Source organism: Chionomys nivalis, chromosome 3, assembly GCF_950005125.1.
Source record: "Chionomys nivalis chromosome 3, mChiNiv1.1, whole genome shotgun sequence".
NCBI lineage: Eukaryota > Metazoa > Chordata > Mammalia > Rodentia > Cricetidae > Chionomys > Chionomys nivalis.
Window position 1 is genome coordinate 52401753 of NC_080088.1, and position 16584 is coordinate 52418336.

General features: G+C 40.6%; 1 protein-coding gene across 1 annotated transcript; it reads right to left on the reverse strand.

Moving 5' to 3' along the window:
- Positions 1-4356: 4356 nt before the first annotated feature.
- On the reverse strand, positions 4357-5334 carry Ccdc54 (coiled-coil domain containing 54). Its single transcript, XM_057763464.1, has one exon. It carries the CDS (start codon positions 5332-5334, stop codon positions 4357-4359), a length of 978 nt encoding a protein of 325 aa, XP_057619447.1.
- Between the last annotated feature and the right edge of the window lie 11250 nt (positions 5335-16584).

Here is a 16584-nt window from a genome sequence, read left to right on the forward strand (position 1 = left end):
GGCCTTCAACTTGCTATCTGGCTAAGGACTGCCTGGAACTCCTGGTCCTCCTACCTTGGCTTCTGAAGCGCTGGGAATACAGGCGTGCCTCACCACCATCCACAGTGTCTCAAGACCTTGGTCTTTTAACAGCATGGGGCACGTGACCCCACTTCAGCCCTTAGTCTCCAGACACTCAGTAGCTAAAGGAAGCCTTGTTCCCCTCCTAGACCAAGAGTTCCCCCACTTCAGATTTGTAATTCTAGAGTTCCTGCCCTAGCTCAAACTTACTTCTTGTCATTTGTTCCCTAACTCCCAAGTCATCTACTAGTGCCTGCAGCCTGCGGACTTTTTATTCCACCATGGGATGTACTGTACAAGACAGGGGAGTCTCAACTTAGCTGTCCGGACTGCTGCTCCGCTAGTTACATGGGCGTGGAGATACAATGGAGGCTGGTCTTTGCAGTTTCATTAAGATTATCACAAGCACTTTAACTGTTAGTTTTATAAAATAGCAAAAGTCCAACTAATGTCGTATATTCATGATGTACTTTCTGAGTTGTAAACGTTACAACTGATGTTTCAGAGCATAAGCCATTACTATGTTAGCCATCATTTGCATTTCTGGAGAAACATAAAATAGTATTGAAGAAGTTTAAGCTACTCTTTTGAGGAATAACCATGTTTTTTTCCCCCCTAACAGGAACTCAAGTCGTGTTCCATGAAAAAAAATCAAATTTCGTATGATGTTAGTGAATTGTTTTCAGTCAAGATCTAAGTATCAGGTCAACATAATTGGCAGGTAGCAAACAAAACAAAACAAAAAACAAACAACAATAACAACAACAAACAACCACCATTTGAAAATGTGTTTCTTCAGAGCAAGGCTGCTGGCTTATCTCTGTCTTTTCACACCTAGCTCTGCTGGCTCCTGGCAGGGTCAGATTTCAATAAAAGTTGATGCATCTTGTTTTAAATAATCAGAGTGCTCTTGGTGAATACGCCTATTGAAGCGAATATTCCTAACTGAGCTAAATTATTTATATTGAACTCAGTCTTCTTTCTTCCTTCCAAGTCCGTTCCTTTGTTGCTTATTTATATAGAGTGCAATTAAAGGTTGGCGACCGACTATTGCAGATGATGGAATATTGGTTGGGTGCCCAGAGCAGGAGGGGAGATTCACACCCTGTCTTATTCTTATCACACTATCTTCGGATAAGGGAGTCAAGACTTGGTTTGACGCTTTTGTATTTAGCCTGTCACTGTGTTTGTTATTTGTCTCGAGTCTTTCATGGCTGAAAAAAGGAGGCAGTGTCCTGAAGGAAGCTCTCTGAGGCGAGGTCACTGGCACGTTCATCTTCATGCCTCTGTTTTATGCTTCCATCTAGCTAAAGAGGGAAGGAAATGACTACCCTTTACTGGTTATCTGCTAAATCAGGCGCTTATGGGCACACAGAACATGTGATCCTACTCAATTAATGCAGCAATCTCAAGACATAAATTGCTCTTAATTTAGAACTGAGAAAACTGAAGAATGCCAAGCTTAAAGGAAATTGCCATAATCATATAGCCAGCAGCGTCGCCACCATACACAGAACTGTGGGCACAGTGGCCAGTTCTGCTTATCCATTCAGTGAGCACCTGTTCTAAAGCCTGTTCTCTCAGATTCCTCATTCTTTACCCTAGCACAGACTGCATCCCCAAGTTACAGCAACAAGGGTCTGAGATGTTTTGGTGAAAGCACAATGGATTTCATATCTGAGTATATGTATTTATAAATATATATATATATATTTATCTATTATTTATAGATATCTTTTTTCATAGCTACTCAAAAAAGATATGTGATCACTTCAGTCAAGAGTTTAGAAGGTTTTAAGAGAGTCTGGATCACGGATCCAGAATCCACGGGTTAATTTAAGCTGTGCATGTCCATATTTCAGAGGAATGCTTGGGCTTGGAGGAATCGGCTAAGGAAACCAAGGATCAGCAGGAGCAATGGGAAGAAATCAAAGAGAACCCTATTGTGAAGACAACCTGTGGGAGGAACAGGGGAAGTTTGAAACAAGAAGAGTCTGGGCCTCCCGTTCATGAAGAACAGAACAGCAGAGAACAGCAAAGGAAGAGAGGAACTCAGAGAGAGCAACTGGGAGAATATTATCATAAATTGGCTAAAAAACCCAAAACGGATGGCAAACTGACTAGACAGAGTAGGGCCAGCAAGACAGTTAATCAGATAAAGGCACTTGCCCCCAGTCCAATGACCTGAGCCCAAACGATAGTAGAGAATGAGTTCTCACAGCTGGCCTCTGCCACACATGCGCCATACACACTCCACGGCACGTACACACCTACACACACAACAAAATAAAAGTAAGAAAATAAAGGAAAGAATAACTGATGAGCCACTGAGCCGCTGGAGGAGGAATAGAGACGGGATCAACCTTTTTTTCTGAGCTCCGAAGAAGGGAAGTGAGCAAGCGAGGGGTGTGTGAGTTCAGACCTCAAGAGCAGATTATTCCTCACACGCACTTATGAGCTTCGTTATAATCTTAGCAAAGACACATGAGATCCTGTCAGAAAGCAAAAATCTCCCTTTTCCTTTGAGTAGTGGTTCTCAACTTTCCTAATGTTGTGACCTTTTAATTCAGTTCCTCATGTTGTGGCAACCCCCAAGCATAAAATTATTTCATTGCTACTTCATAACTGTTATTTTGCTACTGTTATGAATCATAATGTAAATATCTGATATGCAGGGTATTTCTATATGACCCCCCCACACACAAAGGGGTCACGACTCACAGGTTGAGAAACACCACCTTAGAGGGAATTAATTCCCCATGATGAACAGAATCATCTCTTAAAGCCAGGAGAAAAACATGATACTGTCTATTCTCTTTTTCCTTTCTCTGTAGGAAGACCTATTTCATCTAGGCTTTCATTGAATAAGCTTGTGATCCTCCTGCCTCAGCTTCCTCAGTGCTATGGTGACAAAATTGTACCATTACATCCTGCATTTGTGTGCAGGTAAAACACTGATTAAAATAAGCATTGTGAGAGAGAATCACTGAGTGGAAACTGAGGTCCACGAAAAGGTTGAAAGCCTGTCTGGACGATGTACATACCCAGCGCTTGCTGGCTTTTATTTCCCATGCTCCCTCTCAGTCTCACTCCTGCGCTTGTGTCTGTTTGTCCTTCCGTCTGCTCCATTCCCCTTCTCCTCCCTACCTTAGGACAAGCCTCCCCAGTGCTCTCTTTCTTCTGATACTGGGAGTGCTTTTCTGACTGCTCTCGGCTGCCCCTTCCCATCTGCCGTGCCTTAAGGTTGTTTGTGTACATCCCTTATCCATTCTGCTTAGTGCTGTGTGTATAATGGGTAGAGAATGTCTTTTGCTTTCTCTCTTATACTCCATGTTCTCTTGTTTCAGGGAAAAAATTCTACCAGATTAATATTATTCCCTTTTTACAAAAGGCAGAGCAACCTAATTACAATTAAGTCATAGATCTTCAAAGTATAAGATTTAGAACTTAGTTCACAGATATCGCTTCGGTTTTGACCTTTTCCTCTGTAGCAAATGGGCAGGATATAGTATTTGTCTTCTTTCAAGAAAATGTAAAATGAAATGCTGAACTGCATTTAGCCTTTCCTCGCATATCTAACTGACAAATAGAGATGAAACTGAAGTTGAAAGAAAACAATCCCATTGTAATTAATATTTTCCTTGCAATAACTTGGCCTTTCATTTCTATAACAATTTTTTAAATGTGTATATGTGCACCTGAGTTTATGTGTGTAATGTGTGTAATGTATGTATGTATACATGCAGATGCTCACAGAGGCCAGAAGTAGGCATCAGATCTTTTGGAACTGGAGTTACAAGTGGTTGTGGGCAGCCTGCCATGTGTGTTGGGAACCAATCCCAGGTCCTCTGTAAGAAAAGCAAGTATTTTTCATGTCTGAGCCATCTCTCCAGCCCCAATATATTCTTAGCTTTCGTGGTTTTTGACAATGGGTTTATTTTTTTCTTAATGTTGTTTAGATTTTGTCTTATGTCATACATTTTACGAGCCAAAGCCACTGATACTGACGTGTTACACATTTTCTCTGACCCTTCCACTGTTGCTTCTAAGTATTTATGAAAGCAGACACAAGATGAGTCCTCAGGAAGTGCTCTGGAGAGGACAAGAACATTGGCAGGAAGTGGATCGCAATAGGCCAATGAACTAAAGGAATTTAACGGTGGTTGTGCAGGAACTTCGTGATAATGCGCACACACACAGCCAGCAAGCTGGCGTCCACAGACAGCACAAACGCACATGACCATTGGAAGCAAATGGGCTACATTTATTTTGTACCAAGCCAAACAGAAAACAACTCTAAAGACGAGTTATTTCCTGTTTTGAGGAACCAAAAAGGCAGTAAATATAGTTGAAGAGAGAGAGACAGATTGTGGCCAAGTTCTCAATGGCTCCAATGAAGGCACAGTCTCTTCGGGATATGATTTGTGGTTCCTCAGGAAGGATGGTTGGCCTGGACAGAAGCCACTGCACAAATTCCTCTAGCTTGGTGGCACTGAGGAAAAACCTCCATTTTCCTCCATGAACAAAAGTGAGCTTGATCCATGTACTGAAGTCAGGGTAAATATAAATATTTGACCTTACCTTTTTACAACTCATGGCTGCAGTCTGGAGGCTGTTATTTTTCTTCGGAGTTTCAATTTGAGGAGACATTGTTTTTTCCCTAATCTGGCAGGTGGGCTCTGGATAACTGGACACCCTCCCTGATTCTGCAGAAGAGATTTCAGTGTCTAGGTCCTTTGAGGTTTCTGGGTGTAGGAGCTTATGGAACAGCTGCACAATTTCTTTACCCTTCTGTCCCTCCAGAACCTCTAGGCAGTGGATGCTGGAGTAAGAATTTTGGCTTTCCAGCTCCATCACCTTCTTCTTCAGAGAGTCGATGTCTTCTTTCATGGAGATGATGTCTTTGGTGGCTGCGATTTGTTTGTCTTCACTGATGCTTATTCTGGTTTCTAGGGCTTCCATCTGCTTCTGATAATGGTCAATCTTTTCCTGGATACTTGATATTGCATTGACAATGTCGGTCATTTGGCTGAGGAGTTCCATTTGTCCCCTTTTAATGTCTTGGAGCATTGCTGTTAGATTCATTTCTTCATTCAAACTAAGAGCATCTTGGTCACAGTCATAAGGAACCGTTGTTGGGCGGCTGGTTGAATATGAGTGCTGGCTCTTACATTTCTGGTAGGCACTTTTAAGAGAGCGCCTGATCTTACGGAGACTGTGAGTCCACACACGTCCAGCAGCAGCTTCTACTCTTTGGATGTGAAGTCGGTACATTTTTTTTTCACTGAGATACAAGACACAAAGCGATGGGAAGCATGGCAGGAATCAAAAGAAGAAATGATTTTGCTTTTTTGGCGTGGGATGGCCTTTCCCTTCCTATTTGTAAGCGATCTTTCCTGGTCACATCATTGAATATCCATGGAGAACAGCAAAGGCAGCAACAGGCAGGGTTGGGTGGGCTGCCTCTTCCAAGGCAGCCTAACTGAACTAACAGTCCATGGCATGTGAGCCTTCCTGTGGCCCTCATCTGATGCTGATGTCACAATGGCTGCTGGCCTAGAACACAGACATCTGCAGCACAGCGGGTATCAACATTTTTGTCACAGGATGGATATTTTTTCACTTGTAAAAATGATAGGGGACTACAGAGGTTTTGTTTATGTGAGTTATACTTATTTGTATTTCATATTATAGATCAACAAAGGAAGTCTTAAGATCTTTCTTAGTTTAAATAAAAAACTCATTACATGTGACATAATTACATATATTTTATGGAAAATACTTTTTTTTCTTTTTAAGACAGGGTTTCACCTGTCCCAGTCTGGCCTCACACTATATAACTGAGGGTGACTTAGACTTCTAATCTTCCTGCTACCACCTACCAAGTCACACTGGTGGCACCTACCTAATTTATGTGGTCCTGGGAATCAAACGCAGGCCTCTGCAAATTCTAAACAACTGTCCTATCTCCTTATCCCTAAATCTACTTTCTACAGAAAAAAATATTAAAAAATGACTTATTGATTTACATATGTGTTAAGTGCTTAAAGTACCTCGATTAGGCCAGACATGGTGGCATACTCTCATGAGGCAGAGACGGAAGGATCTCTGTAAGTTTGTGGCAAGTCTACAATCTACATATCATGTTGCGGGACAGCCAGGACTAAACAAACACGCCCCCCCCCCCCCAACCAAAGCAAAGTAATTAAATTAAATTCCAAGATTAACAGGAGAAACTTAAATTCTTATATATGTTTCTACTTTTGTTTTGGTTGAAATGTAGGAAGGAAAGGTGGCTCTGTAGGGATCTGACGTTTGAAAATTATAACAGTCTTTCATAGATAATTGGCAACATTATTCTTGCTTCTACCACTAAAACTTGACAAATGGCAATTGTTTTAGAAGTTGTTCACTATGTGTAATCTTAGACCACATCAATGAATTTCATAACCTTACTACATTAAAATTCATTGGCTCATCTTTGGTCTTGAATGGGTATCTGATAGCCAGCATTGGGCATGGGGAGAGTGGTTAATTGAATTATGCAGATCTTATAAGTAATGGTTCCTTTTTATTATATGAGAGCAAAATGTCATGGGGCTAGGTAGATGGCTTGATGGATAGGCATGCTTTCTGTGCAAGCCCTGAGGTCAGCTGTAGGAGTAGTTTCCCCCACGCACTCAGCATGGTTCGATTCCCCAGCACCCATGTGAAAAAGCCAGAAATAATCATGTGGTAACTCCAGGTTGAGGGAACAGAGACAGGTGGATCCTGAGAGCTTGGAGCCAGCCAGCCTAAACACGGAACTTTCACAACAGTGAGAGAAGAGACCCTGCCTCAAGGGAATAAGCCGCGAGTTAGAGAGGATAGAGGAGATACTCAGTGGCTTCCTCTTGCTTCTGCTTGTGTGCATGTTTCTCTCTCTTGTACACCACACACATGTGTGCATGAACACACACACATGCCACATTCACTGATGGCACCTCCAGTTTCACTAGGACAGCCCTTTAGGATTGTGAAATATGGTGGTAAATGCAAATCTTCCTAAGTTATAACTTTAGCTTAAAAGCTTAGAACTTATCAAATTTGCTTTTTTCTTTGAACCAATAGGTTTCTCATATTCATTTTTAGTAAAAATGAATTACCAAATGCCCCAAACTATAGATACCATAATTTGTTGCCAGTCATATACTCAGATAAATGGCATTTCCTGAGACAAGAGGCTAGTTTGGTCTGAATGCAGAATTTTCTGTAGACAACCATCAGACTTTGGGAAGCAGCAGAACACATCATCTTCTTTACTTCCACATTGTGTACAATATAAAGGGTTGAAATTCAAAAAACTTTTTTTTTTTTTTTAAAAAATGACTGTTTCATCAAAAGTTTTTTTTTGTGTGTGAGTGAAATTGTCCCCTCCCCCCCCTTACTTGGGTTGTGCTACAGTATGCATTCATTCTTGGTCTTTTCTGATTTTACAGCCTTGGTACGTCCTGAGCAACAACCAGCTTAATCCACTATGGCGTTTGCAATGTGCGTTACAAAGGCAGGTGGTGTCTTAGCATTACCTTAACACATCTCTGCTCTCAAGGATCACCATCTGACACACTTGGAGACCTATTGCCTCTGGGGGCAAAAACAGTCTTGGAAACCCATCTTTCAGAATACTAAATAATATTCTGTCCCTATGATGCATTGATATAAAAGTTTTATTCTTGGAAGATATACGTCTGAACATTGGAATCAAAGTGCTGTGCCACCTAATACCTAGACGTCTGGAGGAGCGATCCTATCTCTCTGAGGGAATTGAAGAAAGTTAATGTCACTTATAACTGGCTACTAAGTCACTATTTCTCCTCTTCGTGCCAAAGTGCAGGGTCAGTCTTGGCACAGGTTTTGGTATAAACTCTGAACTTAGCCAAAAGTGGTTTAAGAATGTTGGCTCCCTGACAGCGCCTGGGGTTTTGCCTCACTCTATCTCTGAATTGCTGCTTGGCTCTTTCTAAAATGGCTAGTCACCTTTCCAGACTCTTGCTGGGAAAAGAAAATGTTCTCCAGGAAACAGGCTATGATGGGCATGGGGACCGAAGCCAGAAAGATTAGGGTCAGAATGGTCCTATTTACTTTGGCCAAGGCCGTTGTATCCACCAGTGTTCACAGGAGCAGCGCTTAGGACCGGTGAACATTTCTAGAGCCAATACAAACATCTGAGACCAGAGAGGAAACAAACAAACTATGGGCTGAGAGTACTATGTGAAAACTGTAATACTGAAGCAGTGAATGTTTAATTAGATATCTCTGAATTGTAATATATATTTTCATTACGTGTCAAATTTATTCTTATTAATATTGAATAGGTTTGGAGGAGATTGGTAGATAACGCACTTGAATATTCCAGAAATTCCCACCCGAGGGTGATTGCTGGTGGTCACGCTCCTTAAAGTGTCAGCCCAGTCTCGCTCAGTGTCTCTCAGACACAGCGTATGTATTCCTTGTTTCTGTCACAAAACCCTCGACAAAAGGGACGTAAGGCGGGAAGGATTATTTTGGCCAGAGTTTGAGGGTCAGATCACCATAGTGTAGAAGGCATGGCCACAGATGCATGAGGCAGTGGTCACATTGCATCAGCACCCAGAAAACAGAGAGATGTAAACACGGTGCTCAGCTTAACACGGGACTGAGCTTGCTTTCTGCTTCTCATTCCAAACAGAACTGCAGCCCAAGGGATGGTCCCAACGACATGTAAAATGGGGCTTCCCCACTTGCATCATTCCAAACTAAAAACTTCCAGACACGTTTGTGTCCTAGGTGATTCTACAGCCTGTCAAACTGACAATATCAACCATACCACATGGTTACAAATATTTCCTATTTATGTGAAGTTTGGATACTTCCCCATGAAGTGGTACTACTGAAAAGTGGGCCGTCAGACTTCACATCTTTGCATTCTGGTTCTACAGATCATGTGTTTGCTCTTTATTGCCATACAGTTAAGATAAAAAGTACACATTTGTCACAACTCAGGAAAAGATAGACATTTCTATTTTTTTTAAATCACACTATAAACAAAACTACTTTTACTAAAATTTTATTTACTTAACAATATGAGAACACTAAAGCTTTAGCTAGATATTTTATTTACCAAAGCTGTTTGAAGCAGACATTTTCAAGATTTTAGAAGTTGGATTAGTTCTAACACGTAAGTAAAAATGAGCTAAGTTAATGGTAGAACACTAGAAAGGTATCAAATTTTCTTTATTGATTTTTATTGAGCTTTACATTTTTCTCTACTCCCTCCCTACCTCTCCCCTCCCCTTCAACCCTCCCCATGCTCCCAATTTACTCAGAAGATCTTGTCTTTTTCTACTTCCCATGTAGATTAGATCTATGTATGTCTCTCTTAGTGTTCTCATTGTTGTCTAAGTTCTCTAGGATTGTGATTTGTGGGCTGATTTTCTTTGATTTATGTTTAAAAACCATTTATGAGTGAGAACATGTGATAATTTGTCTTTCTGTGTCTGGGTTAGCTCACTCAAAATGATCTTTTCTATCTCCATCCATTTTCCTGCAAATTTTAGGATGTCGTTATTTTTTTCTGCGGTGTAGTATTCCATTGTGTAAATGTACCACAATTTTTTTTTAATCCATTCTTTGATTGAGGGGCATTTAGGTTGTTTCCAGGTTCTGGCTATGGTTCTTAGTGCTGCTAAGAACATAGTTGAGCATGTCCTCGTGGTACAATGGAGCATCCTTTGGATATATACTCAAAAGTGGTGTTACTGGGTCTTGAGGAGTTGGTTCTTTGAGAAAAATCAACAAAAATAGACAAAGGTTTATCCAAACTAACCAAAAGGCAGAAAAAGAATATCCAAATTAACAAAATCAGAAATGAAAAGGGGGACATAACAACAGACACAAAGGAAATACAGAGAGAATCATCAGGTCATATTTCAAAAACCTGTACTCCACAAAACTGGAACACTTAAAGGAAATGGACAACTTTCTGGATAAATATCACTTACCAAAACTAAATCAAGACCAGATAAGCAAATTAAACAGACCTATAACTGTTGAAGAAATAGAAACAGTCATCAAAAGTCTCCCAACCAAAAAAAGTCTAGGACCAGATGGTTTCAGCTCAGAATTCTACAAGATTTTCAAAGAAGAACTAATACCAATACTCCTCAAATTATTCCACACAATAGAAACAGAGGGAACATTGCCAAACTCTTTTTATGAGACTACAATAGCCCTGATACCCAAACCACAGAAAGACATTACTAAGAAAGAGAATTACAGACCAAGCTCACTCATGAACATTGATGCAAAAATACTAAATAAAATACTGACAAATCAAATCCAATGTATCAAATTTTTAACAATTATTCATGGATTCTGATTACTTTTTGAGACATTAGTCTAGCAGATTTCATACAAACATGTCTAGCTGTAGTTGATACATATTAGTGATCCTGAAGGGAGCCCAGATTTGAGGCTTGTTAGGCAGTGAGAGGTTGTCCCAGGGGGTCCTCACTATGCGGACTTAGAGAAGCTGGAGCGGCCAACAGGTGTGTGGAAAAGGGTACGATCCATCCTCCTTTCTCAGAGTTCCTGCCGGGGACACACGGGCATTTCAGAATGAAGCTGCGTTGAGCCTAGTGGGAGACTTTCTGAGCAGAACTATGTGATAAGAGTTTGATTTTTACAGGAACGGTGTTTGGAGCCAGAACAGTTGGAATCCCATTGGATTCAAGGCCATTCCATTGCCAACTATACTCATAGACAAGTGACTGCCTTCCTCTGTTAAGTGTGTAAAAAGGGACAATAGTTATATCTATTTTATAGACTTGGAAGTTTGAGTAGTCAACGAAAGGGTTACTCCCGCCCCCCCCCCCCCCCCCCACTTAGCATCTTCTCACTTTCCTTCCTCCAAATGGAAGGAGAAAATGGTCAAAGGTTTGAAACTTTGGCCCAGGTAACTCTCTTGGTCTCCAGTTTTGCCTTTCATTCTCTCTTTCAATATGACCGTGACAGAGAGCGGGTGGCTCTCACTCAATGCAGCAAGTGGATGCAATACTTTGATAAGAAGGACCTTAGCAGGCAGACAAACCAGCAGCCTGCCTCTTCAGACGTAGGGCTTCTTACTGAACATGGTCAGATGGTGTGAGATAACCTCCAGAGAAATGTTGCTAATAATAAATAACATTTATTCCCAGACACGGTGTAATTGGGTTTAATGGGTAAAACTTAATTATGGCAGAGTCAAGATTGTGCATATAAAATATATTCACCCTAATTAGCCTTCTTTGAACATGTAAGAGGGAAGGGGGTAGTTAAAGGCTTTTACTAGCAACTGGGCATTACCGGGAGACTTCCGGGAACACCTATAGTAACCTATTATTAAAGTGGCCTTAGTGGTTACAACTAGGAAAATGTATTAGGTCTTTTATTTTGCCCATGAAATTATGTGGCCTGGTTTACAAGAGCCTGCTCCCTGCCTCTTTCACATGATCAGGGGAGCTAACCCTAGGGAATTAGTATATTAACCAAGGAGCTTAAATCTGATGTTTATATAAGCCAAGGTTCTATGAATGGTCTGAAGGTGAAATCATTTTCTATTTTTTTTCATTTTAGCTTTGAAAAACAATTAGAGACTAGGGAAGAACTCAGATAGGAAAAGGAGAGATGTGAAGTCTGTAGGTCAGCTGACTGATTGGAGTCCAGAGGAGGGACCACTGGAACCCAGCAAAACTGGTAGAGCAACCTGACCAGAGTGACAGATGGGGAAATAAATGTCACTGACAGTGCCATGAAATCCTCTGAAGCCAGAAGCCACAATAGTATGGCGAACACATTTAGCGAAACCGAAGAAGAGTGACTGTCCTTCACCTGATATTTGAGAGTGAAGGTTGAGAATGAGGGCCAGCCGTAGCACACTTACTTAGAACACACTAGGCTTCTGGTTCAGTGTCGGCCACATATATACAGATTGATACACACACAATTGGTGATAATAGTTTACCTTCTCCCTGGTGCTCTTTTCGGAATGTTTACTTCTATTTATTACCCTGGCAAACTTCCACACATCTTCCGTGAACCATCCAGCCCTCTATGATGCTTCCTATTGAGATTCTCTTGTCCTTCCAGTGCTCCTAACTGGCTGAGTATCTACGGGTCACGAATTTACATATTAGCCTGTTATTTCTGGGCTGTCCCTAACAGATGCTTTCACCCCTACAGTGCCTTGGTGTCACAAAACCCAACATATGGTTTCTGCTTGTAGTGCTTTGAATGTGAAATGTCCTCATAAAAAGACCTGTGTTAAAGGGTTGGTTGACATCTGATGGAATTACAGAAAGTGACAGGATTATGAGGACTCTGATCAAATCAGTAGATTAAATCATCAATAGTTATTTTATTGTTTTAAATTATTTATTTATTCATCTTCATGTGTATGCACCATGTATGTACAACAGCCATGGGAAGCCAGTTGGAACTGGAGTTTTATAAGGTTGTGAGACATCATGTGGGTACTGGGAATTAAACCTGTGTCCTACGTAAGAGCAGCAAGTACTTGCTGCTGCTGGGCCATCTTTCCGGGCTCCATCAAAAGGTTTGTAATTACATGAATTATTGGAAAGTGGTGGAAACTGTCAAAGGCAGTTTGATTGGAGGTATCATCTGATTTGAGGTCTCTTCCTCTGTTTTTCTTTCAGCTTTCTCAGTAGCATGAGGCGAGCAGCTTCCTCCACCATACGCCAGCACAATATTCTGTTTGATCTCAGGTCCAAACCAATATCAGGTTGACCTTTTATGTTGAGGTTTCTGAAACCATGAGCGCAGATAAATGTTTTCCCCTTAAATTGTGTATGCTGGATATTTAGTCGAAGTGATGCAACACTGCCTAATATGGTACTTGACAGTCTTCATCTTATGAATAAAAGTAAATGAATAGACCTGTGGATGACTGTCAAAGAATCCACTGGGTGTTTCCTAGGCCGGTGTCTAAGGATGGTAGGAAATACATTGCTGGCCCTCTAAAAGGAATAACTTTTCTCGATCCCTCCAATGTCATTTAACGAATTCAGCAGAGGGATTCATTAGTTGCTTCCCCAAAGGCCAGAAGCAGTTAAGTGGCAGAAGAGGTAAAAGGAGACTAGGGAGATGAAGGTAATTATGTGTCTGGAAACAGTTACGGCATAAGTAAGAAGAGGAGTCAGTGATGATGGTATCAGGTTAATGACACAGACTCTAGAGGTGGCTAAGGAATGGCATTTACTCCCCCTGCACAGTGTATTAAGGCCTCCAGAGAAACACAAGCAATCAGTGTATTCTCCCTGCCCCTGTAGGATTGTGGGGGCATCTGTCCTCTGCTTGGGTACTCAAGTACTTATCTCTTTATTTATGTCATCTTGTATTATGAACTCCAAATTTAAAATGAACCCTCTCTACTTCATCTAAACACACTGATCACCGTTTAGTTCCAGACTCTGGGACATATTGGTATTTTTATGTAATCTCTCCCCCACCCCTGTCACCTTTTCCCCATTCTTTTGTTATGCTTGGCTTTCCCTGGTAATATATTATACGAGGTTGCCTTGTTTCTGTAATTCTCAACTTCATCTCTTGGCTTCCCTTTTCAAATATTACCTTTACACCTCTGCTCCCTTTATCTTATGATTGACACTCCTCTTGCAGTGCTAAGTCCTGATGTGCAGAACTGATGTAGTCATAAAAATAAATGGCTGAAAAGGGGACAAGAAAACGAAAGAGCTGTGTTTTGCTTGACCGCTCACTTCCCCGTCAGAGGAACCGGTGAGTAAATGCAGTGCACCCATTAGCTAAACACTCTGGTTTCCCTGGTTTTTAATCATTTAGCAGACATTTAAGGGAAAACATTATTTGATGAATACAGCGCCGTGTCACCTTTCTGTCTCATTTCTTGATTGTACTGTATCAAAAAAGAGGAAAGATGCAGAACAAGTCATAATCACATAGATCACATCAGAGACTGTAAACAAACCCAGAAATCATGAAGTAGAGAAATTATACAACTTTCCATTTCTTAATTATAAATAATATGGAACTCTTTGTCTGGGCACATTCTCTTAATTTAAGAAAAACTGTAATGAGCTGTCATTTATCATGTTTTATAGTATGTTGGACTACAAAATCCAGCTTCTTTCATATTTTAAAATTTGAAAGAATATAATGTGAAATATTGTGATATGTTTTTTTCTTAAGCGTTCCCAACCTGAAAATAGCTATTATTATGGCATTTTATTTCCAGAAGAATTGGTATCAGCATCTCTGTAAAGTAAACAAGTGTTCTTTGCTAGATGCTAGTTCTGTTCTGTTAGTCATATCCTCTCTGTTCTGGACACATTATTTTCCATTGTATTTCATCCCTACAGTGAGCAGCCGAAATGCATGGGCAGACACGAGGGGGGAGACTCATAAGGATCATCTTTAAAGTGTTTATCCCATCTAATTTCTAAGTTCATACCTTACCTTCTTTAGGAACTATGAACCAGCAGCATGCTCTGTTTCTGTGGTGTTTTTCCTCAGTAGTTCAATATTAGAATGATTTCCTTTCTTTGTTTAAAGCTAGCTGCATTTTTGCTCCTGCATGGGTTTAGATAACAAAGACCTGTTTAGCTTTTGAAATGTTTTCTTTCTCCTTAACTCTGATTACATACAAAATAAGCAGCACCCAAAGGCAATAATAAAGTGAAGCCTGTTCCTCCTTTTCCCCCTTAGTTTTCAACGGAGGTTTTTACAACTGAGACCCAAGAGAGGAAGTATTTATTCACTGTTTTGAATATTTATTGAAATCTCCCTTCTTGAAAATATGTATTGCCACTGCAGATGTTTCTAGCATGCCAAAAGCCAACTAGAATATAAAAAAGTGTTTGCAGATGCCTAATTCTAAGATTGAGAATTTTAATTTTTTGGGTCTATCTCATCTTGGAAATTTGAATTGCTTACTTATAGTCTTGAAGGACTTTTAGCATCATATAACAGAAATGTAGATCAACAAGGCAGTTCTATTAAACATATTTCAATAACTTTTCAGATTCAAATTTAGGTATAGATAGCCATAGCTCTCACTGTAACTTGTGTTAACAGTTAATAACAACTCATTCTAGTGAAGCGCCCAAGCTTCTCTTTCATGACACATAGTAAAACCATTCACTGAAACTCTTGGACATTTTATATCTTAAAATAAATAAGTCTCCATTGAACTTTATGTGTTACCATTTTGGTTGCAATTAAAACAACTCTACTGTTAGGAATAGGGGCTGAGGAGAAGATTCAGTAGGTATATGCTGTTAAAGTATTTGTTGTATTTGAGTATTATTGTTCAAGCATGAAGACCTGTGTTCAGCACACACTCAAAGACCTTGGCACGGCCACCTGTGACAGTTACCCTCGTACATGGTGGCATGGGACAGAAGACAAGACAGAAGATGACTGGGACTCATTGGCTTCTAGCTTGATCAAGATATGGTGAGCTGTATATTTAGTGAGACTCTCATGGAAATAAAAACAGAGCGATAGAGGAACCTCGGCACATATATATGTGTCTATGCATGCATATCCCCTCCCTCCTCTGTACAAATATACATGTCTACACAGCATACCCATCCCCTCTGCACATATATACATGTCTACACATGCATACCTCTCCCCTCTGCACATATATACATGTCTACACATGCATACCCCTCCCCTCTGCACATATATACATGTCTATACATGCATACTCCTCCCCTCTGCACATATATACATGTCTACAAATGCATACCCCTCCCTCTGCACATATATACATGTATACATATGCACACCTTCCAACAAAACCATAAAAGACCCTTATCTCTGGAAATTCCCTTCCTATTGTTAGGAATTAGAGCAGACGTGAAGTAACTGTGCAGGCCTGTTGTGATTATTGTGAAAGTGATGTGATCACTTACAACCTAGTCATACAGAAGACCTTGAACTTGAGACTCCCAGGGAAGCTCTGCATGCTTTGCTGAAAAACTGTGTTCACCCAGATTAGCATGTGATTTGAAAGTAGTTTCTAGACCTTTTCAGTCCTGCTACCTAAACCATCTACAGAACCATAGTTTATTCCCAGGGTTAATTCTGACACTAGAAGGGAAGGCAAGGATTAGTTAGGACCCTGAATGTGTTTGGAGCATTTGATGTTGTGGTTCTAGGACGTGGTGTGGGTGTAGGGTGTCCAGTAGCTGTCATAAACCATTGTTTCTGGGGCAACCTCTGTCCCCGTTCAGCCATGATAGGTTCGTACATTTCAGGATAGGGGAGTGAGGATTAGAAATGTTAGGTAGGAGGAACAGAGATATGAAAGAAACACAGAGACACAGGATAGTACCGGGAGGGCAACTCAGTGAATACTGAATTCACCTATGTTTAATTTTCATACACCTTTATAGTCCAATACAAAGCGGGATGGGGAGGGAAGAAGGCAAAAGACTGCTTTAACGTGACACAAAGGACAACCAA

Bases quoted from the DNA above. Each gene is read 5' to 3' on its own strand.
- Ccdc54 (XM_057763464.1), bottom strand. From the start codon at position 5,334: ATGTACCGACTTCACATCCAAAGAGTAGAAGCTGCTGCTGGACGTGTG.